The sequence below is a fragment of the Tubulanus polymorphus genome, chromosome 8 (genome assembly GCF_964204645.1).
Source record: "Tubulanus polymorphus chromosome 8, tnTubPoly1.2, whole genome shotgun sequence".
Classification (NCBI taxonomy): domain Eukaryota; kingdom Metazoa; phylum Nemertea; class Palaeonemertea; order Tubulaniformes; family Tubulanidae; genus Tubulanus; species Tubulanus polymorphus.
In genome coordinates this window covers 15,679,435-15,706,601 of record NC_134032.1, presented here as the reverse complement: position 1 = coordinate 15,706,601, position 27,167 = coordinate 15,679,435, and the positions used below count along the sequence as shown (strand labels likewise).

Genomic DNA, 27,167 nt, shown 5'->3' with positions numbered 1-27,167 from the left:
CTTGTCGAGATGGTTCACGTATTCACCGCTACTATTTTATATAGGGGCAGCACCTGACGGTCAAGATCTAACGGATCAACCATCGATGTAATGACCATTTTTATAACTATTGATCGTTCATCAGGGCCCAGTTTCACAAAAAATGTTTTACTCAAATTTTTGGCGTAGTCGCTAATGGTTACTTCATATTTTCAATGAGGACAACAATTCAAACTTAACCGTTTTTGGCTTAAACTTTTTCGTGAAACTGGGCCTTGAATTTCGTCGCTTATTCATAAATTCTCCTTATTTTTTATCTCTGTTTACTGTTTGTCCGTGAAATAAAATTGAACTCGAACTCGAAGATTGATACTCGTATTCCAAGCAGGAATATGAAAACGAAATAAATTCACAAAAAATAATTTTAGGAAATCAATTATTAAGTTATTTCAAATATATTGAGTTATCAAAATCAATTACTATCTACTTCATTTCCTCTCTGGCAAACCGGCTAGGTCCATTGTGGACAGCTCGGACTCGGAAGCGCCCCTCATCCAAAGGCTATAAGCGTTCTACGACTACAAACTGTTCTTAATTCAAAGAACTACAATGTGAGCGACAGTAGATATTTTGTCAATGTGTATATATATATATATATATTATATACCGCTATACATTAAACAACTTAGAGAACGACAGTGTGTATTTAATATCCACATTATAAACCACATATCTTAACAGCGGTTTATTGTGCATGCGGGCAATTGGATCGTGAATACATACGGCCAACGGGAGCAGTGAGTTTAAACCCTTTCGCTAGGAGCAGCGAGTTTAAACCCTTTCACTAGGAGCAGCGAGTTTACACCCTTTCACTAGGAGCAGCGAGTTTAAACCCTTTCACTAGGAGCAGTGAGTTTAAACCCTTTCACTAGGAGCAGCGAGTTTAAACCCTGTCAGTTGGAGCAGCGAGTTTAAACCCTGTCACTAGGAGCAGCGAGTTTAAACCCTTTCACTAGGAGCAGCGAGTTTAAACCCTTTCACTAGGAGCAGCGAGTTTAAACCCTGTCAGTTGGAGCAGCGAGTTTAAACCCTGTCAGTTGGAGCAGCGAGTTTAAACCCTGTCACTAGGAGCAGTGAGTTTAAACCCTGTCAGTTGGAGCAGCGAGTTTAAATCCTGTCAGTAGGAGCAGAGAGTTTAAACCTTGTCACTAGGAGCAGCGAGTTTAAATCCTGTCAGTTGGAGCAGCGAGTTTAAACCCTGTCACTAGGAGCAGCGAGAGTTTAAACTCTGTCGTATGAAACATTGTGTGAACGATTTAAAGACATTTTTTATGAAGATTCCATAAGCAAAAAAAAATGCCGTTTCTTCCGAGAATTTTCGATTTCAATTCGTCGTCGTCAGATGAATCGACGGAGTCTCAAAACCCGGACAAACAACAGCCTTCGATGATACTAGAATAGTAAGTCATAAGTCAATAGCACACAACCAAACTAAAATGTGAAGCCAACTAAAAAAATCAAGAATTAATTCAATCAAAAATTGAAATGACGCCTGACGATGATCTATAGAGAGTCGAAATGTCTTCGTGTCATTTTGAATTTTTGATTAAATGAAATTCTCGATTTTTGAAATTTCTTATCTGTACATATTAGGTTCTTATAGTTATCAATAAGTCATGATTTATAGTACACGAATAAAACTAACGCTTTTAGATAAAGTACGAATCGCTTTCTGGATGAAATGGTTTTTTAAATGTGTTTTGTTTTTTCTTTTTAAATCTTTTACATCAGCCGGATACGCTTACCAATGACTGTTGATGAGGTATGTAGTTCATTATAAACTAACAACTATAATTTTCATTCAGATATCGAAATTTTCGGCGCATCTTTAACTAATATATAGAGACTCAGTGTGTTTTTTTTGCAAGTGATTTCAGACTGAATAAGGGTGTGGTAGCAACCATCCGAAATATTACCAATTTTTTTGAATAAACTTTTTAGATTCGTTCATTCATTGTCGGATCTCATCGTTTTATCGCGGATATTGCGATGATTCTCAACTGATTCATATATATAGAGACTCGCTGTTTATTTTTGCAGCATAAAATCGCTAGGCTTTACGCGATATCACGATCGAGTAAAACAGAAACGGGGGGAGGAGAAGGAATCGAATACGTGGAGAATATACCGTTTACTGGTTCAGACGAACACGACTTACCGGACGGGTTTAATAGTGGACAGTTTACACGTAAAAAGATCCACCTATCTGAGTACGTATAAAAAGTTGGTTAGAGTTAACCAGTGGATAGCTGACTCGTTGACAAAAAGATCCACCTATCTGAGTACGTACATTGGGACCAGATGGGGAAACAAGTTGCTCAAAAGTTGGTTAGAGTTAACCAGTGGATAGCTGACTCGTTGACAATATTGAAATATCATTGTTACTATGGTATTTATCCACTGGTTATCTTTAACCAATGTTTGAGCAACTGGCCCCTGGGCTTTCCGAGGGAAGGGGAGAAGAGAAGCGGTCTTCCGGGACTCTGTCCTGATTCTTGTCAACACTGATCGAAGTGACAAGTCGATGTTCGTGTTGCAATCCAATTCAATTCAAATGTTGTTTATTGTCTTTTAAATCAATATTACATGACTATAGGTGACAAGAATAATAAAACTGTTATAACAAAACTTCTAATAGCACTTGTATTTTAAAAGCAGGTTGCAATAAATGATCGATGGGATTATGATCTCGGCTTGTTGAAACCCACGTGTTGCATGTTATCTCGTTTGTATTTCACAGGAAACTTCCTGCGTTTGTGCGCTATTTGACGCCCAATGACTATCTGGACGTGGACGAAAAATCCTGGAACGCCTATCCGTATTGTAAAACTGATATAACGGTCAGTTAAAAATGAAAATAACAAATAAATCACAATTTGATCGCTTTATTGCGTAACCTTTCATTGTGTTAAATAGGTATCATTTAAAGCTAAGAATTGATACTTTGTTTCACAATTCTGTTGAGCTTAGAATTTGTTTCCGGTCGGTCGCCTATCTACCCTGTACATTACTATTTAAAAATCATGACCCTAGAATCAAAAGAATTGAAACTGAACTATTTCGACTCAAGATTTAAACTCAATCGACCAACAATATGGCGTCGGTTTCAGTCGGGTACGAATTCCCTTTTTTTTCTTTTGCAGAACAATTTTATGAACGATGATTTTATGTATCGTATCGAGACGTATCATTTCGACGCAGACGACGGAACTAGGGAAAACGTAAGTGCGCGTGCGCGAAGCTCATGTATTTAACTATATCCGTTTCCGGTTGAGTTCGTGCGAAAATAAATCAAAATTTCCGCGCGATTTTTTTTTCAAATTTGGAAATAATTTTGTATGATAAAAGAAAACACGAATTCGTTCTTAATACAAAAGTAAATCGATCTCAAAAATGAATAAAAGTCGATTTATTTATCAATTTTCTTTTGTAGGCCCACAACCTCCCGGCTGATGAACTCAAACGCAGAGAAGTTATACACTTAGATATAGCGGACAACTCATTAATCGATGCACAAGTAAATTTCTTAAGAATTATTAATTTTTCAAGCAGAAAGTCTGGTAACAGTTTAAACCGAAGGGGCCCAGGGGCGGATTTAGCCCGTGTCGACCGTGTTGCCCGACACGGTCGGAATTCTTTAGTGCATTTTTACTTTTTCTCTCTGTATCATAATTTGCCGTTGTTACCACCCGAGATAAACAGAAGATATTTTTCCTAAATATATAACCTATGTTTCTTGATTAAATGCCTCTCAGAGATGCCCAGAAAGCTCTAAAATAATAGTAAAATTTCAAAAATTTTGCTGATACACCTTTCCACCCTAAATTAAGAATATATGCCCTTTTTATTGGTCGACATGGTCACAACATGCCCCTGCATCCGCCCCTGGAGCCTCATGGTCCCCGTTCCAACGATAGAACCGACCGTCCCAGTTTATAGACCCGTTAAAAAGCGTTACAGGCTGGTTTCATAGACCAATAATTCTAACTTCACCCAGTCCTGAGAGTGGTCGGTTCGCGGCGCTCCGTATACTGCGCGTACTACGAGCTCGCGTGTACCACCACCACCAGGGGTCGCGATAGCGATATATCACCGTAATCGTAATAAAAAAAAAAACTGAACACTAAAAGGTTCTCAGTGAAATTTTGACTTGAGTGAACTATGTGGTTAAACTGAATTCATTGTCGATTGATATAGTTAGAAAATAAAACGATTCCTCGAGGTTTTCTGTTAACTTCGAACTTAGGGTTGAAATTGTGGCAATTGCCTCTTCAATCTTTGAAAAATAGATCTAAGCCTAAAATCGATTATTTGATTTGTTGAATGTGTATTCACAGGACTACAAGCCGGATGAGGACCCGAATATATACAAGTCAGCGAAAACGGGACGTGGGCCTTTACAGAACGGCTGGGAGGTGAGTTGAGAAAAATCATGAAACATTTCGATAATTTACAACATAGTTTAACTGTTTACTGGCAAAATTGAGTGCCTCGACTTTACAAATGCAACATGGATGAGTAGTACTACAAAGGTATGACTACTTTTTTTATTTGACGTACGAGTTTTAGCTAATATTGTATAATAGCTTCATCAGGTGAATGAGTGACTAATGTCTATTTCAACTTGACTTGGAACACACCAGGTGGACTAGCTCGTTTTTGGTCCACACCTGATAAAAGTCTTATTAGGACCAGAAAAAAGCACTAGCGGTTGACCGAATTGATTACACCTGTAAAGTATTGATCGTCTCATTGCATTTATTCTAAACCCGGTTAATAACATACGGATGCTCTACGAATATTCTCGACTTAACAGTTAAACACGAAATTCATTGGAAGAAATGAATTCCGATTTCGTTTTTTTTTCTAGGAGTCTTGTGAAACGATGTGCGTGTATAAATTGGTCTCAATACGATTCAAATGGTGGGGTTTACAGAATCGAGCTGAGCAGATTCTAAAACGGGTCAGTATACAGCGAGGGGGGAAGGCAGGACACGCGTTTCTCGGCGGTTGGAGCGGTTTGTTTTGAATTTTGAAAAAAAAACGGCCGGAAAATAAGTCCCGTGATACCTCCGGCTCGTTGCTATGATACGCTATTGTTGAGTGAAATTATTTTGTTCAACAATGTGGTATTGTAGCAACACTCAAAGCAGAGGTATTATGGGTAGTGTCGAGATCGACTTTTCATCCAAAATACTCAGAGAAATCAATAATTTCGATTATTTAATTTCGTTTTCATCTTTAAACGCAGGTAACAACTCGAATATTCCTGGCGTTTTTTCGAAGACTACATTGCTGGACGGACGAGTGGACGGACCTGACGATGGAAGAGGTCCGGCAATTTGAGGCTGAAACTAAACAGCAACTCGACGAGGTAAAATGGATGATAATGTATTCAAATCTCTTCTAGGAATAACGTGACCTTGTCTGTCAGTTGTTCATGCCTTCGCAATCGGCGATCGCTCCTTTGAGTCCGGATATCGCTCCCTGGGCTCAGGCAATGGCTCCTTGGAGTCAGGCGATCTTTGAGTCAAGCGATCACTCCTTGCAGTCAGGCAATCGCGATCACTCCTTGCAGTCAGGCGATCATGATCACTCCCTGCAGTCAGGCGATCGCGATCACTCCTTGCAGTCAGGCGATCGCGATCACTCCCTGCAGTCGGGCGATCGCGATCACTCCTTGCAGTCAGGCGATCGCGATCACTACCTGCAGTCAGGCGATCGCGATCACTCCTTGCAGTCAGGCGATCGCGATCACGCCCTGTAGTCAGGCGATCACGATCACTCCTTGCAGTCAGGCGATCGCGATCACTCCTTGCAGTCAGGCGATCATGATCACTCCCTGCAGTCAGGCGATCGCGATCACTCCTTGCAGTCAGGCGATCGCGATCACTCCCTGCAGTCGGGCGATCGCGATCACTCCTTGTAGCGAAGTCAATCAAATTCAAATTAATTTCTACTCTAACACGTAGCGGTTGTACTGGTCCTCCAGACAGTTGGCCCTTTCCTTGATAGTAACTTTCTTCAGGCCATTAGTTGGTATTAGTTTGTGAATTCAGCGGAAGTATCGCTCTTGTTAGTGCTTCAAAAATCTGATAGATTTGACATTGAAAGAACGATAACTACCTTGTATTTATTTGTTTTATTTCCAGATAAGGCAGAGCGGTGCAGTGCAAGGAACCATGGAACAATGACCAACAAAATCCTTCCAAAATGGAAAAAATGCATTTTCTTGTCATAGATAAAGGATGAACAGGATAAACGGTTAAAGACAATTTGTGAACTCTAAACGCATTGATTCCCTGGATTCGTGTTTTAGGATAGGATAAAATGCCACACTATAAGGACAAACGGAGTCCGAAATATTTCCTTGAGACGATATTCATCACTCGGATTTATCTGGGATTATATTCCTTGAACCAGTTTCTCAGTTGTTAACTCTGAACTCAGAATCCAGTTCCACAGTTGTGAGTTCAGAGTTAGCTGTGAACTCAGGATCCAGTTCCACAGTTGTGAGTTAGAGTTAGCTGTGAACTCAAGATCCAGTTCCACAGTTGTGTGAGTTAGAGTTAACTGTGAACTCAGGATCCAGTTCCACAGTTGTGAGTTAGAGTTAACTCTGAACTCAGAATCCAGTTCCACAGTTGAGAGTTAGAGTTAACTCTGAACTCAGGATCCAGTTCCACAGTTGTGAGTTTAGAGTTAGCTGTGAACTCAAGATCCAGTTCCACAGTTGTGAGTTCAGAGTTAGCTGTGAACTCAGGATCCAGTTCCACAGTTGTGAGTTCAGAGTTAACTGTGAACTCAGGATCCAGTTCCACAGTTGTGAGTTCAGAGTTAACTGTGAACTCAGGATCCAGTTCCACAGTTGTGAGTTCAGAGTTAACCCTGAACTCAGGATCCAGTTCCACAGTTGGTAGTCCAGAGTTAACTCTTAACTCAGGATCCAGTTCCACAGTTGTGAGTTAACTCAACAGTTGAACCTCAGCTCTGTGGAACTGAGTCTTGAAATATTCTTTCTTGTTAAAAATAATGTTTTCTGTTTTCGTTGCTGTTGATGTTACATGTGTCAATAAAATGTTATTGAAATAGATCTAGTGATTTTGTAGTGAATTGATTAAATATGCAAATATGCAAATGAGGTGAACGAAGACAGGTTTTATCAGCGCGCTTTCAAAAACTGATTGTCCACACTTCACGCGTGTTCAGAACTTCACCAAAGACATTTTCAATCGAAAATGAACTACAAACACCAGATATTAGACATTTTATCAGCTCACTTTCAAAAACTGATCGTCCACACTTCACGCGTGTTCAGTGCTTAACTAACAGATTCTTAATTTAAATGGATTAAAAATTGAATTTTATTAACATCCAAAAACTGATCGCCGAAAAGTAACCCAAGGGGATCGCTACCTGTCTATAAATACGCTATTCTTACGTGATACGTATCACGTGACTCCGACTAATTAATCAATTAATTACTTTCTCAAACTAATTACACGGCGATAGTCTCTTCATCGAGATGTAATTAGCTTAGATTCCCATCCCCACGTCTGATTAACAACAAGCAAGGCATAATCGTAGAAGTGTTATCCGGTAACCATAGCAACGACCAGACGACCGCTGGCAAGTGACCTTCAACTTATATGCGCAACATATCGAGGACCACTGCAGAATCGGAAAAAATAATAACCGTCTAGATTCAGGTGAGAATAGTTCGAAGTACGCTTGCGCCATCTTCTCCGAATCCACCTTTTCTCGGTTGGTTGAAGCCGGGGGTGTGATGAACTTGTCACGCCCTAAGGACGCAATATTTGATGCCCAAAGAGGCAATATGTATAGACGCAACCTCGGCAGTGAAATGAGCACTTGCCATGGACTTGTACAAGTCAGTGGTCACTGGATCTGCCCCCAAATACTGACGGTGCCAAAATCCCGCACTTTTGATTGAGATCGAGTAGTAAAATATTTCCCTTTAGTTACTAATTTACGTTGGGCCGTTATCCGTTGGGTCATTGCTCTGATTCCGAGTGGTCTTTTTCTCCAGGTCGTTCTTTTCAAGTAGTTATTTTCTTGAACTATGGCCAACAGACATTGGAGCTGTGGATGGAAGTTGATAATTGCGGGAGGGGAGGGGGTGTAGAAGTAAGTCTATACATTTTCAATTAGCAAGGTCGTATATCAAGTTACTATTATCACCAGCATTGTTATAATCTGTAGTCGCTGTATTGTAATGATGGGTGTATCCAGTCTTTCCGGATATTATGGTCACGCCCTCTGTCATTCTCCTTGGTAATTAAGTTAACCCCTAGGGTCCAATTTCTCAAAAAAAGATCTACAGTCCCGAAAGAAAATGTGTAAAAGCTCTACCAGGAGTGGGGTTCGAACCCACGCGGACATTCGTCCATTGGAACTTAAGTCCAACGCCTTAACCACTCGGCCATCCTGGTTGTACAGTAACGTGCACAATGTCTCAGATTATGAATTTTGATAATCGAATTCATATTTTCACTCGATAGAATTCAAGCTTCTTTTTCTGGTAAAAATCATCCTTTCATGTTCTTGTTATGAGCGTTCCACATCGATTGACCCGATCCAGTATCGCAAACCGAACCAAACGGTTTTATCAAATTCTATTGGCCCTTAACCAGTTAACTTAGAAATAAGTTCATTTTCAATGATTTAACCATAAACGTGTTGAATTTTAACGGGAGACACTACTTGGAACCTGCACGGCTTGTTTCCGACTTCCATCTACATTCACTGTGATTAGAGAGAGAGAGACAGGTTGATTAAAACTAGCGCAGTACAGGCAGACAGCCAGACACAGTGCGTGAACTCATTAATTGTGATCGGTTTTGTCGCCGCTATTGAGTCCTGTCCCGTAGCGATAATTGATCTGCACTTGACAAAATTTGTTTCAATAATCAGCGAACAACAGCAGCAGCAGCAGCAGCAGCGGCGGCGGCGGCAGCAGCAGCAGCGGTATCACAGAGCCACAGCCAGTCATCGTTTTATCTGGATGTAGAATTAGAGTCGTACGTAGGCCTACCGACGAGCCAGGGTTTAGGTGATTGATGCCGCGGATCACACCAATGCGGTAGCAGCAGCAGCAGCTGATCGATCGCTTACCGGGAAACAGGTATTTATCCCGCGGATTAATTATTCTCGTCTGTCAAACGAGAGGAAACGATAATAAACTGTCGAACACTAAACCGAGCAGAAGCACACAGCTGGAACTGTCTCAACGAAGCAGAAATCATAGAAATTCGTGTCGATTTTGAAGGCATTAAAATCTCAACAATTCGAACCGTTTTAAACGGTCACCACGACAACCGCGGAGTTATTCTCGCACCTGTTATTAATTTCCGGTCGGTTTTGAAAATGATTTTATACGTCTGTTTTTGTTTCGATGTGCGGAAGTTGGCCTAATCGATTTTGTAGTTCGATTTGTCGTAAAAAGTGTTTACCTAAAAGTCCCGGACGGACGGACGGACGGCCTTGTGACGTCAAGTTAATTTATAGTCGATGTCGTCTTAGAGGCGCGAGTCGACGTTGGCTTCGAGAAGGGATCACGGCAGCATGTCAAAATCAAGCGCCTCTTCGAACAGGGATATATTCATGATGAGCAACTTCGTGGATTTTCGTAACGGCCGAAGTCCGACCCGGTTTTCTCCCGCTATACCGGCTATTGTGACCACAGATGCCGACGCGGTTTCGGGCCACACAACTGCTGCAGTTGTTGGAGCCAAGCCAAAATCACAAGTCCAAAAATCGAGGACCGATTTGTTATATTCGAGACCGACCTCACAAGTTTCCGTTACAAAAGAAGGTAAAATGATTTTTACATTAGGGACACAGTTAAAATATCTACCAGGAGTGGGGTTCGAACCCACGCGGACATTCGTCCATTGGAACTTAAGTCCAACGCCTTAACCACTCGGCCATCCTGGTTGTACAATCATGCGCAGAATGTCTTAGATCATGGATTTTGATAATCGAATATATATTTTCACTCGATAGTTCAAACCTTTTTTCTGGTTACATTTCGTTTCGTTTTTAAGCTAATCGTCGGATCATCTGCGTGTTCATTTTGCGCGGAAAATTCTGTTTAAATTTCGAACAATAACCTAATAATCAGTTCTGGTGGAGTACTGGTAGATTATACAGGTGTTGAAAAGATGACCGACATGATTTTTGACGGGCAGCCTAACTAAAACATAGATTTCTTATTCATTTTTTTTCGTAAATTGATAGCTCGATCAGTTTTAGTGGGAGATACCTGATACAGATCTTTAAAGGACCAGCACAGATTATCGATTCATTTATACCTAAATCGGGACTGCTCGAAAAGTCGTTCCTCGCATTGTTGAAAGTCGATAATTTCAAATAATTTTATACCAGAAGCAATTTTATATCAAGACGATTTATTAATAGCAACAGGACTTTCGTCAATCCGACAATTTCTGTAACCATAGTTACTGATGAGGATTGCCCGTCAAGGCTTCCTGTGTACGCGTTTGAAGACCGCCACTTTAGTAGTGACACTTACACCACGCCTATCTCTAAACCTTCACCGAGAACTCTTTAGTCTCTCGTTCTCTCTTCAACGGAATCTGAGAAATTTCGAATAGCCTCTCATACACTACAGAAAAAAATAAGAAAAACACTCCTAAATAATAGGATAAAAACCCACTATGTACAATGTTAAAAGAATTTAAAATCGAGAATTTATTTCTAAAATGTAAAAACACGACGTTTCGATCTCACACTAGAGATCAGCGTCAGGTGTCCCAAATGTTTCCTACTTTCTTTCTTAAAGTGATCTTCATGAACAAATAAAACGTCTAAACGAACATCATCACAATCCGGAACTAGATAACAACAATTCGTTGTTCTTTACTCTGTATAAGGGGTTACTCGATTGAAAATTATCGTTTAAACGCGCGCGTTCAGACATGTTCTTTGATGGTTTGAATGGATGGACTTTTATTTTGGTTCACGATTAATATTCATACGAAATCCAAAAAAAAAAAATTAGAATCAAAATTGAAAAAATTTAAAAAAAATGAATAAAAAAATAAAAACATACAAACTTTGGTTCGTATGAGAGAAGTGAGCGCACGCGTACAGAGAAGGCCTAGTTCTATTACGGTTCAAAGTATTTGATGACGATCACCGAATTTATTTTTCTTTCGTTTTTATCTTCCACAGATGGGACCTCCGAACCTCCATTGTGGGGGTCATCATCGGCCGCGAAATACTGCGTCACCGACCGGATACAGCGGTGCATTCTGGGAGGAATATTTATGATCGTAATCGGAATAACTCTAGTCTCGTCAACACAATTCATGTGGCTCACGTTTATTGAAACGGACTGTATGGCTCCATTTTTTATCGTATATTTTTCCTTGTCGGGGATGGTCGTATTTTACCCGCTATCAGCAGGTGCACGCTGGATCTACAAACGAGGTCAACTGTCGATAAGGGATATAGTCCAGTAAGTATAGTCCAGTCCAGTCTAGTCCAGTCCAGTCCAGTCCAGTCCAGTCCAGTCCACTATAATCCAATAGTCCGGCCCAGTATAGTCTAGTCCTGTATATTCCAGTAGCGTTCAGACCAGTGGTCCAATAGTCTAGTCCAGTATAGTCCAATAGTCTAGTCCAGTATAGTCCAATAGTCTAGTCCAGTATAGTCCAGTCTAGTCCAGTATAGTCCAATAGTCCAGTCCAGTATAGCCCAGTCCTGTATATTCCAGTAGCATTCAGACCAGTATAGTCCAATAGTCTAGTCCAGTCCAGTCCAGTCCAGTCCAGTATAGTTCAATAGTCTAGTCCAGTATAACCCAGTCATCGAATAAAAAACCCAGTAGATCTTGTAGAAACAGTTTACTTCCTAACAATTTCGAAGTTAATTCTTAACGTCATCTTCAGAGGAACCAGAATTTCAGAGTTTCCTCTGAAGATGACGTTTAGAATTAACATCGATACTGTTAGAAAATAAACTAAATAAATAAATTATTATCATCATAAAGTTTGCACGCGGTGTTACGCGTGTACATGATAATGTATTAATACCAATCCGGTTACGTCGGCCCAGCCCTTCTTTAATCGGCAAAGATAGAATTCCCAGGTAACCGTTTATTCGCGCTATTAGATTTAATCTACTGGCACAATACAATACACACAACATAGACCGCTAGACATTGTAACAGTTCAAAGCGAGTTTAAATCCGCGGCTGAATTTGAAAATGGTTCGCGGCTATATTTAATATTAGATAAACTTTATTTATAACCTACCTGAAGCTAATGGAGTTGGATTGAGGTTAAATCGAGAGTGCGTAATTTGCTCAGGAAAATTTCATTTTTAAAAATCGCAGAGATTTCGATGATAAAGATTATGATAACTACTGTGTTATAGCATAATGTTTTATCTTATGATTATCATCGATATCATTGAATACCTACTTGTGTCTTTATCTACTTTGGTTTCCGTGGACAAGTGGCTGATTGATAAACCCACAATTAGAAGAAAAAATTAATAGATAGTTTTAACGTCTCAACTCTCAATTCTTTGAGCCATTTTCAAAATATGATTTATTATACAGTAATAACGATATAGCGACAAGGTAACTAATGTCTATTTCAACTTGACCTTTATCGGGTATGTACCACCAAAACCGACCGAACTGGGCCACCAGGAATGCTCTCAAGTCAAGTTGAAATAGACATTACCCTACGTCTAAGAGATTCAGTTTAAAATGTTTCAACTTTCAATTCTACGAGCCATTTTCAAAATATGATTTATTGTTCAGTTATAACGATACACAATACAGCGACAAGGTAAGCGATCACTCTGTTTATCCCTGTGTCGCAATATTGTGTACTTTTTGTCTATATCTAAAACCTATCGATCCGATTTGTTATAAACTAAAACGTTTCATCATCCGATAAATGTTTAAAATGGTTCATGATTTTTTCTTTTTCTAGGGAGGATATGAAATTATTCGGACCGGCCGATCTGCGCCTGCGCAGTAAGACCATTCTATTTCGCTGTAGTCTGTTCACGTTTTTATGGTTTGTTTCGAATTATTTGTTCATACGAGCTTTAACTATAATCATACCGCTCGACGTCATTATACTCTACATCTGCAGTCCTAGTTTTGTGTATCTGCTCAGTTGGATTATACTACAGAAAAAATTCCTCGCTATACGGGTCAGTATTAAAACCTATCTAGCTGGGGCCGGTTTTTATAGACTGATCGATTAACTCAATTGAAATTGAATTGATTTTGCCTTTACTTCCAGCGTCAGCCATGTTCCGCTCTATCCCAAGTTCGCTCTCCCCAGCAGCCTTCAATTCCCCTCCACCCCTCCCCCTCAGTTTACCCCCTGCCCCCTCAGTTTACCCCCTGCCCCCCTCAGTTCACCCCCTTCCCCCTCAGTTCACCCCCTGCCCCCTTCAGTTCACCCCCTGCCCCCCTCAGTTCACCCCTCTCAGTCAGTTCGCCTACATACGCACCGCTGTTTATTAATTTCTCGTTGCCATGGTACCGGTCCGATAAGACGTTAGTTTATCGCCGCTTTAGTTTTTGTTTCAATAAATGATGACCGCGTAATTGAAGCCACGTCGACGCACACGGGCGTACACACCGGCGCGCACACCCGGCCTACCGCGACCGGTATAACGCCGACGCGGATGTAATAATATTTACCCGCGTTTTGCTGTTGCTATAGTAACCGAACGTAATGTAGCAAAATATTTGGAATTGTCTAATGGAACAATTTGTCATTCGATACAAAATCGACAGAAATCAATTTCACACAGAATCCGGAATCTTTCTTAATTAATGCTGCTTGCAAGAGTACCACCCCTCTCTTCTCCCCTCTCCCCTCTCCCCTCTCCCCGTCTCTCACACTCCCCGTCAAGCTCTCTGATATATCTGATACTATGTTTTCATTTACAGATAGTCGCCGTGATATTTTCTATCAGTGGAGTGGTATTGATGGCGTATTTGGACGGTTTGGTACCAGCGACATCTATGGGTGGGGTAGTAATGGCCGTTACAGGAACTGCTGGTTCAGCAACCATCAAGGTGTGTGTACTCAGTGGGGGAGGGGGGGGGGAGCAGGGCGTAAATGATATAACGTGTAGTAAGAGAGTCTCTGATTTATGAAGAATAGACGTCCGATACTTCTGAAACTTACATTCGTGATGTTTTTTTTAATTCAATTTACGCTAGGTTCTCTTTAAGCGACTAATGGGCGACGCTTCAAACGTACAACTAATGCTCTTCTTATCGTGTATCGGTAAGTTTAATCTGACCTCATCTTACCTGAGCAGGGGCCGGGTTCGACCTCGGTGGCTACATCGCCAGACTCTACCACAGTACAAACCACTGAGCCCAGTTGCACAGTCGTGATTTACGTAAGTCAAAAAGTGAGTCAAAAAGTGAATGGTCTTAAATCTTAAGACTGGTTTTAAGTTGTAAGTTGGGCTGTAGAACTAAGATGGTCTTAGACTGGTCTTAGGTATAGGCCAATGACCGTGCTACTGGGCCCTGCCCTAGAAGACGCGTCATCCAAATAATTTGAACCTGATGTTAACGTTAGACTCCTGGGGCCAGTTTCATAGTCATGGCTTAGATTTAAGACTTGTCTAAGACCAACTAAATTAAACTTAAGACCAGTCCTAAGATTTAAGACCACTTTTGGACGTAAGTCACGACTGTGCAACTGGGCCCTGGCCGCGGTGGAGCCTAATTTGCACATACTAGAACAAAATAAAACACAAAACACGATATCAATTCTAAAAATTTGCTCCAACTAAATCCACGGCCAGTGAATCGAAACGTTTCGAGTTCCGAGGCCGCGGATCCCATGGGTCTTCCTCTGGTATTATCTGCTCGTGTATCAGCAATATATGAATGTATCTGGTTTTTTTTTATTCCAGCCGTATTCAACATTGTAACGATGTGGCCGTTATTAACGATTTTATATTTCACGAACGCCGAACCGCTGAACTTCCGGAACGTGACGTTTTGGTATTACCTTACTGGTACATCGGTATCATCGATCGGTATGTGCGCGCCTAGGGCGTTCAGCAATTCTTAATGACATATCAGGAATAATAGTTGGCGTCCTGGGGACATATTATTCACTAAAAAGATGTTGAGGTTTATTCCAAGTTACAAACTCGGGATAAAACCTTTTTTTACTTACGAAAATCAAGGCACATAATGCATTCGTATAATATCCCTGCAAATTTAATATCGTGTTTGTTTTGCTCTTGTAGTTTTTGTAATGCTGACTCATTTGGGACTGAAATATACTTATCAGGTATTCATAAACATCGGTTTACTGTTGGCGATACCATTCTCAGCTAGTAAGTATGATCGTCCCCTCCTCCGGAACATCCTGTGGGTTTTGTCTTCTTATAGAATTAGACGGTCACTTTTGTATTTGGACTCCGCTCAAGTCGGATCATATCGGGACCGATATCCGAGTCGGATGTTATGTATTTCTAGACAAGTGTTCCCACAAAAATATTACGACAAGCATCGGCGAGTTGAACGGTTATCCGACTCGGACGGAGTCTACTGTACTTACCATTTTATATCGATAATAATAATAATAATAATGATAATAATATCTTATCTACGATTTAAATTATAATAAGAAGTTACATAGTTGAATAAGAATACAAAATATTTAAAAAACTAGTGTGAAATGTAAGTAAAATAAATATTGTAATGATTTATTTATTTCTATTCTAAAGTAGCCGAATCGATCTGGCAGAAAGGGAGCACCGAACACGGTAAAGCGCTTGAGAAACCGATGCGAGTATCGGCTATTGTTCTCATCGTCATCTCATACGTGTTGGTGATGATACCGGACAAGTGGCATTTATACGCGTTAAACGTCGTCCGTTGGAAGCGTAAAGACAACGACTCTCAACAACAACAACAACATCTACAACAGGGCACCATCAGTCCAATGCCAAGGTCGCGGCTACGGAGTATCACGTGAACATAAAACCAATTTTAATTTGATTCGATTTTAGAACCGTGACACCGTTTAACGGGAACCTGTTACACGGAGAGTTACGAAACCGATTCAGAGTGGTGCTGATGATGTACAGAGATGTCACGGGTTCGAAGCCTGATGCTGAATAGATGATGTATTTAGGTTCGAACCGGGTAATTGTGGATGTTTGTTTTGTTTTGTTTGTAAGGCTTCTATTCTATGAGCCGTTACCAAAAGTGATGGACATTCATGTTTTGTTTTTCGTTGAAATGTTAAAAAATGCGTCGAGTATGTTCTAGTATTACTGACATCGTTGTTTGTTTGGCTTTACTTCGTGTGGGTGTTGGTTTCCCAACTAGCTCGAATGGTTCATTCATTTAACCTCACGACGGGACCTCAGCCTTTGAAGTGTTGCCCGAACACCGTAAGCAGCCAGTATGACTCGAACCCACTTGCCACTTTTGGATGATGATTCTCTATTTGCTCCATCTATTAGAATTTCACTGAACTACAAACAGAAATTCTATGCTTGACAACAGTAATCGATATTGACCACATTGTCAAATATGCCATCTACCGGAATAAAAAAATAGAACTGGTTTTTTAAATATAATAAGTAATGATGCAGAGTGGTCCTGATGCTGTATAGAGGATGCACAGGGGTGTCCCGGGTTCGAACTCAGTAATTACTGATGCTGATTCCGAGTGGTCCTGATGTTGTATAGAGGATGTACAGGCGTTTTCTGGGTTCGAACCCAGAAATAACTGATGCTGATTTAGAGTGGTCCTGATGCTGAATAGAGGATAGGATGAACAGGGCGTCAACAGGGTGAACAAGGTTAACAACATCAGTAAATCGAAGGAACACAATACATATTAAACGAATATCAAATTTCTTGATTAAATTTCTTAAGAATTCACAAGAATTGAAAAAAAACTGACTTAGAACTAAACATGCACGCATAATAGTTCTCCAAGCACCAGCAACGCACACGAATCCTCCAACTTCCAGCAACGCACACGAATCCTTCAACTTCCAGCAACGCATCAAGTTGCATAGACCAATAAGGGGTTTGCGGCCAGGGACTGAAATGGCATGAGCTCCGGCGAGCGGCAATTAGACCCTGGCAAGCGAGGGTGATCAATTGTAAGTAATAGACTGGTTGCCGGTCTTTATCTTCAATACGGGATATCGACAAATTCAAGTTCTTGAATTACTCGTTTGATGGCGCTAGTCAGAACCGGAAATTGGAACCTAAATCCTCCATGCTCTAGTTCATTGGCAATGAAAATCTCTCGCTTCAAGTTTTCAATAAGCGATATTTTACTTACTATACATCGTTACGTGTAATCCTTTTAATATGTTATCCTACCGTTACGTTGGATATGATAAAACCTCACTGCAAAGGCTAGAAATCACTATAAGTGTCCTAAAATTATTAAAAAACATTTTGCAACGGCTGAAGATGTGAAGACTGGTTGCCAGGTATCACATGGTGGCAGCACTTGACGGCCCAATTTCGATTGTTGGTTCGAGTCCTTGTAGTTTTCATATTTTTATTATGAATCTACGAGTGTAGTCCTTCTAACATCAATTTTATTTCGTAATATTATTTCATATTTATGGTGTAGCCTGCAATGAATTCACCTTAGAGTCTTGAACTCAACAACAAAGTGATGACACCCGGCACCAGTCATTACTTCCGTTAGCTGCTTCGAGCGTCATCGCTAAATTTGTGATTTTTGGTAGTTTTTTCACATTTCTAGTGATCTTTAGCGTTCAAAGTGAGGTTTTATCGAATTCAACACATTGCCAAGATATCATACTTAAAGGATTGTGCGTGCTTATGTATAGTAAGTAAAATATCGCCAACTAAAAACTTGAAACGAGAGATTTTTATCGCAAATGAACTAGAACATGGCGGATTTAGGTTACAATTTCCGGTTCTGAATAGCGCCATCAAACGAGTAGTGAATTGATGTTTTAATACAGTGTTGTAAAATGACTATATTTAGTATCTGAATAAAGTTTACAATTGCTGAACTCCTTAGTGCTTTGTTAGATCAGATATTTGGATCCACCTCAGCCTACTGATTTCCTGATACAGATAGCAAGTTGGGACAGTCAAATTAAGAGACTTGGTCAAGACAAGATACTCAGATCACACTGGAAATTCGCAATATCCTCTCTCCTCATGGACCACACAATGTCAATGTTGACTTTGCTAGAAATCGATTATAAAATTCATCACGACCAATTATTTTTCACTGAATTCAATATTTATTGTTCACTTCTGGTACAAAATCTTGTTCAGCCCCTGACAAGAGAATAAACAATGACACTACGTATTTCATGACATAGAACAGTAGTTTTTTTTTCATCGACAAATTGGGACGATCCTGATATCCCTGATTTGAATGATAGTGTCTTTAGAATCATAAAGACCATGTCTCGACCAGACAGATAATCCAATCACAATTCAAATAGAAGGCTCGCTAACCTCATCAGTTTAGCAGATCGTGAGCAGTGGAGAAATACAGTACACAACATCTTGGCGCAGCGGCGCTTGCTGATGTAACTGATGATGACGAGTTTATCAGAATCAAGGAGTTTCACCGCCTGTTATTTGGAATCTCATTTCATGACAGCTAGTGCTGATTCTTTATTCTCTTCAATTACTGCATGATGTTATCATTCTGAAATTAAAACACATATCAAACTTACAATTAAACCTGGATTGATTTTACAAATTAATGGTTCAGAATCCATTTTTCAAACTTACCTTGATGCATTGCAATCTATTCTTTTAAGTTGAGCTAATTTGATACGCATTACTTCAATTTCTTAAAACATCCTACGAGTTGTGACTCACAAAATCATCACTAAAACGCTCACAATAATCTACAAAAGATAATCAATATAGTGTTTGTGAAATAGCACTCATATTCAATGTTCACATTTTTACGAAGTAAGTAGTAGGTGAAGTTACCTTGTTGATGTCATTATTTTCACTGGATCAACTGCTGATGTCCAACGTCACATTAAGAACAATCAATCAATCGCCTCGAGTGAACAAACAAGTAGCCTCTGCTGCAAGGTTCAGTATGTCAGTAGTGGTATAGTTAGTATTGTATGTATTGTTGTTTCCATCCACGGCACTACAGTCCAAATTGCTGTTTGACGACCGGTAGATTTTGACGGCGCTGTCACGCAGCCATCCTGAATTGAATACCGATATTTTTGGTACCACACGCTTAACAAAAGCCTGCAGAAGCGTTACCTGGCAGTTTTAATGGAATTTCTTTCTTCATTGGTATAAAAAATGACTTTAAAGAGGTCCATGGAACGTAAATCGAGACACAATGTAGGCGGCCATGTTACATTGTTCACGTGATGAAATACTGAAATCTGATTGGATCTGTAAAACCCGCGGAAGGTGGATGAAGTCTATTAGAATGGGACAGGTAACCAGTCTAGTAAAATTCTGCGCCACCTACAGACCGGTAACCAGTCTACAGGTACTACTTCCGCTTTGGTGATCTGCATTTCTGGTTTTGAATGGGAAATGTATGAATACGCGTGTTGATTGGTTGAGGCTGGTGCTGGTCACTGGACAGTGACCAGCGGTCAGCTTATCGAATCATTCGTTTCACAGAACTTTATTTGAGAAGACGTGAAAATTATAGCAGAAAAAGTACGCTGTTATCGTAAGTATCATACAGATGTATAGAGGCCTAATTAAATATGAATGATATGATTAACTAAAACTGATGAAAAACACATTAGATCAGCTCCTAGCTCCAGTTAGTAATGATTAGATATCACATATACTTGGTCATGATTTATCATTTTAATACATTTGCTGGTGGAAAATTTTTAGCCATGTCTCCAGACGGGCGGCCATATTTATTGTTTGCCAAGGTCAAATGGGCGGCCATATTGCGTCAGGCCAAGGTTAAATAGCATTCGCTTTTGATGCTATCAGGGCAAACGTGGGTTCAGTTAATCGACTACGTGTGAACCTAAGTGAAATCGATGTTAGTATGTTGGAACTTTTAAGTCTTGTCTAGGTATGTTCATGTCCGCGCGGGGCGCCACTATCGATTGTGACGACCATTATTGATTAGGAAAAGTGTGATGCGCGTTTTTACTACGCGTTTTGACATAGCGTAGTAAAATCATTCATAAAACCTGTCTATCAATGCAAATGAGCTAAAATCATTTGGAATCAACCAATAAGATCGATCTTTATCACTTGGGGGTTGGTTTAGTGTATAAATCCGCATTTTAGTCGAAGAAAATAGAAATCAAAAAATAACCTTTTTCAAGAGCAAAATTCGTCAGCTTAGGACCCGGAATAAGCGACGAATCATCAGGAATCAAAAGGTTTAGGATCATAAAATTCAAATGCTGAAGACCGCATGATTTTATTTCGTGTCGGGGCTGAGCGATCGCTGCCGGAAAAGTCGATGTCTAAGTTTTGCGTTGAAGCGAGCGATACAAAATGGCGGCCGGCACTTGTTATTGAATGACTACGCGCTGCGCTGCTCGTGATGAGATCAATATTCAACAATTATTCATCGGTCTAGCGGTGAATTATTGTATTTATTTTCCGATTCATAATTATTCATCACTATATTTCTGAATATTAGGACAGATTTAGCGAAATGATCGGCGCGCGGATTTTTTTTGCGCGTGGATCGCCACTACGCTCCCGTCGGTAAAGCGGCTGTTGAAAGAGGGAGGCGTCTAATGGGATGAATTGAGGCTTGTGACGGGCAAAAATAGAGGAGCGTGATGGGACAATGAGGCTCCCGATTTTCCAAAAGCAGCAAAATTGAAATATATATAAAATATTGTTGAAATTTAGCTCAAAACAAAACAAATGGATTATTATTTAGTTATTATTAGTAGTATTATTACTATTGCTTGGTTTATGTTTCTAAACTGATTGATTTTATTATGATATCATGAATATTTCAAATTTCAGCGTTTTGAGCTAGGCCAAGCCTAATTTTCTGCTTTTCTTAACTAAAATTCATTTAGCAAATAATATATAAAATTGGTATATTTAAATCAATTTGCAATAGGAGCCTATGGCTATAGATCTAACTGACAGGCCTTGATAATCATGTTTATTCATTTCAAAAATCATGTAGTGAAAAAAATAATTTCATTTGAAATCATATCAATATTTCTCAATATTTCACATTTTTTCTTGCCGTTACCATGGAAACCTAATAATAATAATCTATATAATAATAGATATTCCTAGATAAACTTAGGGCAAACATAAACTATTGATAACTAGTTATTCTATCCCCTTTCTACATCATAACTTTTGATCTAACATCGATATTTTCATTATTTTACCATTTTTCGGCTGGTTTCCATGGAAACCATAGGCATTTGGAATCAGATAACAATTTTGGGTCTTTCAACTGTCACCTGAAAGTGCTATGAGTTTATTGCTCTTTAAATTTCTAGTCTATCTCTTTTAGTTTAAGAGATATTGAAGTTTGTTTACATGAAATATTGCCTTCTTAGATCACAGTTTTTGTGTATTGAAACATGAAGACACTTTTCGCTCAAATTTTCAAACTTCAATTTGCGATATCTCGAAAACTACTGAAGATAATTCAAAAATTTAAAAAGCATATTGTTATTTGAGCCCTCCCCATTCCAACAAGCTTTCTTTCAATAAGATTGGAGCTATTTGAATTTTTTATGGATATAGCTATCTTGTCGTAAGCCAAGTATAGAGATCTACAGGAAAGAAAAAAAAGAGAAAAAAAGTGTTATGTTATGCCTCGCCCTTGCTTAGTTAGTTACCTTATCGTTGGTGGTAAGCTTTTTATAATCGGATGGGCTTATACCAACGTTAGGGTTGACAAGGACCAAAACACGGTTGAAAAAAGTAACACTTCAAAAATATACTTTCTTCTATATCGACTTCAGTCCACAATTAATGGCTTAATTCAGAAACTAACACAGGTACCTTTCGAAATAATCCGATTTTATGTTTGTTTCGAGCGATGAATCGACTTTTTTTGAGAAATTAATTAATTTCTCCGCAAATTCGGCCATTGGCGGCCATTTCTCTGTATTGCATACATGTAGCGTGATAGACAAGGTGACCTACAAAACCCTAGATAAAACTTACAAAACGAAACAAAAATTTTTATTTTCGATGGTTTTCCAACATATATTTCAAATCTTCATGTTTTCCATAATAATTGTGGAAATAGTAAATTCTGGTTGAAGAAAAATATGAATTAGTGTTGATTTCTTAATTTTTTTCGATTTCGTCGTTTCGTTTCGTTAGTTTTTTGTTGTTGTCCTGGTCCACAGGTGCCAGCACCCTCCACACGTTTTCAAAATGGCCGCCGTTGAATGATCTCACCCTGGAAAATTTGGTGTCTTAACCCGGGAATAGTCATAGGTAGGCGTTACGTTACGTGACTAAACGATATGCAACTAGTTTCTGCCAAAAAAGATAAAAATCCACTATTTACAGATTAAAAGAATTTAAAATCAAGAATTTATTTATTCGAACTATTTGAAATATGTAAAATACACAACGTTTCGATCTCACACTAGAAATCATCGTCGGGTGATGACACCTGATCCCACCCTAGAGATCATCGTAAGACACCTGACGAGGATCTCTAGGGTGAGGTCGAAACGTCGTGTTTATTATATATTTCAAATTGTTCGAATAAATAGATTCTTGATTTTAAATTCTTTTATTCTGTAGATAGTGGGTTTTTATCTTATTATCCGTTCACCACGTTTCAGTGTGGTTATCGTACTAGTTTCTGCCAGTCGTGTAGGTCAGTTGCAACTGGGAGACACAATTGCGTAGGTCGGTTGCGACTCGGAGACACAATCGCGTAGGTCCCTGAGTTATTTGAATCCCCAGAATACAGTAATCATAAAGAGACCAACTCCTTATGATCAGGCGTCCAAGTACTGGTGCTGGGTGTCCGGGGGATAAGCATCTCAACCGCAATCAATCGCAAAATCGTAGCTCATGACATGTTTGACGATTGCTGCGAGTTTCAAGATCATTGGTTTTAGTATGGATTCACCAGGGGGCGTTGAATATTGAATTTGTTGAGCATTTCAAACCACTTTTCAACAGGGCATGGTGTCCCTGGAGGACCCCTAGTGTACTTGTGCACCACATAGGGGAATAGTTGGCTGAACTGCACATAACTCATGTCTGAAAATATTGTAATTTGAAATGATTGAATAATTTCATTTATTTTTCTAGATGCCTAAAGCTAAGAAAAAAACTTCAAGAAAAAGTCCATACAAAAAGGTAAGTTCAAATTTACTGCTTTCATGGTAATTCAGAGCGCATGTAATCTCACGGTCGAAGTCGCCGATCGGTGACTTACGATACCCGGGTTTTCAAGCGGCTGATCTCTGTTTGCTTCAGTTAAGACAGGGAATCCCACTGCGGAAATACATCATAGACTTCCGGGTTTTTCCGGAGCAATAAAAATGTCGATAGGTTCCTATTCATTCAAAGTTTCGCGGAAAAAAGGTATTTTTTCACGATGCCAGGGTCCGGTAAATGACTAATGTTACAGAATGTGATAAATGATATCGTCCCTGATTCCGACAGTCACTTTGAAGCGTCGTCACAATTGGAAAGTGAGTTAGAAGATGAAAAGATGAAAGTGAGTTAGAAGATAAATTCTAGTAGCATTTAGTAATAGCAGTAGTAGAAGTGAGGAGATTGAACCACTCCTCCAGATTTTTTAATGTAGTTTTAGGAAAAATCAGGCATTACACATAATTAATTAGCTAATTAGCATAAATTGCAATAATTTTTTATGACTGATGAAATTATATTTTGGAAGAAGCTTATTTAGTTATGAAAAACTTTTTCTTATATGGCAAAGCTGTATGATCACTAGTTCCAAACAGTAAAACAATCTGAATCAGAGGTATCTAGATACTGCAAAAACAGAATCAGATAATTTTGTAAAAAAGGGAAAGTATAATTGGCAAGCCATTACCAGGCTGTGAAACGAATGTTTTGATCAGTTGACCGCTGGTCATTGTCCAGTAACCCGTACCAACCACGACCAATCAACATGAACCTTTACTGGCATTGGAACTGTGGTGCTGATATGTGATGAGGCATAATACTTAAAGTTGTAACATTTTCTGTCCCTCTCTGTGAAAAGTCTATGCAACGAATGACTCGATCATCTGACCGCTGGTCATCGTCCAGTGACCAGCACCAGCCTCAACACGCATCTTCACTGCAACTGCAACTGCAAATGTGGTTCTGATGTGATGTATTTCATCAGTAGTTAGGCCTAAATCATTTAAGGCAAGGACAACTTGCAGCAGGCATAATACTTAACAGTTGTTACTTTTTTTCTGTCGTCTTACTCAAATACTCTTCCGAACTGCGCGAAGTCTGTGAAACGAATGATTCGATCATACCACTATAGTGGTTCTACACTGAAAGGGTTAAGATGGTCAACTGATGGCCATTTCTTTAGACAAAATCTATCTATTTCTGAATACTTTACTCTCCTTGAATATGTTTAAGACCAGCACCGTCTTGAACTAATGAAGCTTATTATTTTACCACAATTTTTTAAAATTCAGCCCTTAGCGAATTTGACTAATTATATTTTTGTTGTTGTCTTTTCTAGGATAAGCCTCCTTGTGCTGTGCGCCTCGTAAGTAAAATTATTTCAATATCATTCAAACCCCTGACCTCACACGCCTCCCTATCCATCACCACCAGTGTACCATCAATACCCGTGTACCATCACCACCAGTGTACCATCAATACCCGTGTACCATCACCACCCGTGTACCATCGCTACCAGTGTACTATCACCACCCGTGTACCATCAATACCCGTCCGTGTACCATCACCACTCGTGTACCATCAATACCCGTCCGTGTACCATCACCACTCGTGTACCATCAATACCCGTCCGTGTACCATCACCACCCGTGTACCATCAATACCCGTCCGTGTACCATCACCACTCGTGTACCATCACTATCCATATGTACCATCACCATCAGTGTACCATCACCATCAGTGTACTATCACCACCAGTGTACCATCGCCACCCGTGTACCATCGCCACCCGTGTACCATCAATACCCGTGTACCATCACCACCCGTGTACCATCAATACCCATGTACCATCACCATCAGTGTACTATCACCACCCGTGTACCATCAATACCCGTGTACCATCGCTACCAGTGTACCATCAATACCCGTGTACCATCACCACCAGTGTATCATCCCATCCCATGTCAATACCCGTGTACCATCATTACCAATGTACCATAAATACCCGTGTACCATCACCATCAGTGAACCATCGCTACCAGTGTACCATCATTAACAGTGTACCATCACCACCCGTGTACCATCGCTACCAGTGTACCATCAATACCTGTGTACCATCGCTACCAGTGTACCATCATTAACAGTGTACCATCAATACCCATGTACCATCGCTACCAGTGTACCATCACTACCAGTGTACCATCAATCCCCGTGTACCATCGCTACCAGTGTACCATCACTACCCGTGTACCATCAATCCCCGTGTACCATCGCTACCTGTGTACCATCACTCCCCGTGTACCATCAATACCCGTGTACCATCAATACCAATGTACCATAAATAATTTGCTTACACTATAGAAATCGCATAATGGTTATAATTTGTTCCTGTTTTTTAACATTATGACTTTGATTGTATTTTCAGTTTCCACTGTCAGAAAGCCTTATCGAGGAAACACATGGTGTAAGTTACAATTATTCTCTAATAAGCCATTAGTAAATTTGAATTTGAATTAAAATTTAACCATTTAAATTAAGTGCTATATCACAGGGTCTCGTATCAGTGCTGTTTGGTTTTATTAAAATGATTATCTGTTTAAATCAAGTGTCTCAAAAAAAATAATCAGTGTCTCAAAATAATTATTTGTATGTACTCATTAGATGACAATGACCTCTACAAATAAAATCTAACAATCATCTATGACTGGTCTTAAGTTGTTAGATTGGTAATAGAACTAAAATGAGTTTAAACTGGTCTAAAATTGACTGGTCTTTAAGTAGTTTCGAATGCAAACTTAAAATCGAGTTTAGACTGGTCTTAAGTTGTTAGATTGGTTATAGAACTGAAATGAGTTTAGTTTGAATCAGTGATACATGCATTCATGAATATCCATCTAATATTTTGTTTTATTTTATCTTTACAGAATCCATCACCAATACCAGGACCGTCAGCTGTAAGTGATTAAACATTCATCATGCATTTTAGAGTTCTAACTAATTCATGCTTTTTTGGGACTAAAATTATTACGTTCACTTTTTGTCCATCCATCAATCCATCTGTCCGTAGACAAAATCTGATAGTTTTTGATGTTTGGTTCTGATAATTTGTTTATGGACTCAAACTGCGAATGCAGCAGCCCAAAATATTTGCCCAATTGGAATTTAGATGGTCGACTTATGGTCGTTTCTTTCGGCAAAATCTTTTGACTGCTCGTTACAATCGTTAGTATCATGTCACAAACTATCTAAATTTAAGTAGTTTCGAATGCAAATTTAGAATGAGTTGAGACTGATCTTAAGTTGTTAGATTGGTAATAGAACTAAAATGAGTTTAGACTGGTCTTAGATTGTTAGATTGGTTATAGAACTAAAATGAGTTTAAACTGGTCTTAAATTGACTGGTCTGAAGTAAAAGTTACTCTCTTTCATATCCCTGAATTCTGAACGGAATTACATTTAAAATGGATAAAAAGAAAAATATTGAAATTTACGTTTGCGAAATTGTCCTGGATCGGCTGAACGCATCATTCCATCTGTTTAAATTTCAGAATTTGCTCCAAAATTTAGTTAAACAGTTTTTATTGAAAACCCGAATCAGTGATACATGCATTCATGAATATCCATCTAATATTTTGTTTTATTTTATCTTTACAGAATCCATCACCAATACCAGGACCGTCAGCTGTAAGTGATTAAACAAACATCTTTCATTTTAGAGTTCTAACTAATTCATGCTGTTTGGGACTAAAATTATTAC

General features: G+C 39.4%; 3 protein-coding genes and 2 non-coding genes across 5 annotated transcripts in view; 3 read left to right on the top strand and 2 right to left on the bottom strand.

The window, feature by feature from the left end:
- Positions 1 to 27,167, top strand: part of LOC141910134 (uncharacterized) — a 239,496-nt gene that overhangs the window by 25,282 nt on the left and 187,047 nt on the right. The gene's annotated exons all lie outside the window — the stretch shown is intronic.
- Positions 1,265 to 6,683, top strand: LOC141910133 (phosphatidylinositol transfer protein alpha isoform-like). Its single transcript, XM_074800853.1, has 10 exons — positions 1,265 to 1,439; positions 1,771 to 1,801; positions 2,080 to 2,249; positions 2,780 to 2,879; positions 3,183 to 3,260; positions 3,473 to 3,556; positions 4,377 to 4,454; positions 4,910 to 5,002; positions 5,291 to 5,413; positions 6,192 to 6,683. The coding sequence occupies exons 1-10, from the start codon at positions 1,336 to 1,338 to the stop codon at positions 6,231 to 6,233; spliced, it is 903 nt and encodes a 300-aa protein (XP_074656954.1). The 5' UTR covers positions 1,265 to 1,335; the 3' UTR covers positions 6,234 to 6,683.
- On the bottom strand, positions 8,410 to 8,492 carry Trnal-uaa (transfer RNA leucine (anticodon UAA)). The gene has a single exon. It is a non-coding gene; the product is annotated as a tRNA-Leu (tRNA).
- On the top strand, positions 9,625 to 16,328 carry LOC141909943 (solute carrier family 35 member F3-like). The gene is made up of 8 exons (XM_074800628.1): positions 9,625 to 9,874; positions 11,257 to 11,542; positions 13,032 to 13,257; positions 14,009 to 14,137; positions 14,285 to 14,351; positions 14,995 to 15,120; positions 15,337 to 15,426; positions 15,820 to 16,328. Exons 1-8 carry the CDS (start codon positions 9,625 to 9,627, stop codon positions 16,068 to 16,070), a joined length of 1,425 nt encoding a protein of 474 aa, XP_074656729.1. The 3' UTR covers positions 16,071 to 16,328.
- Trnal-uaa (transfer RNA leucine (anticodon UAA)) lies at positions 9,914 to 9,996 on the bottom strand. Its single transcript has one exon. It is a non-coding gene; the product is annotated as a tRNA-Leu (tRNA).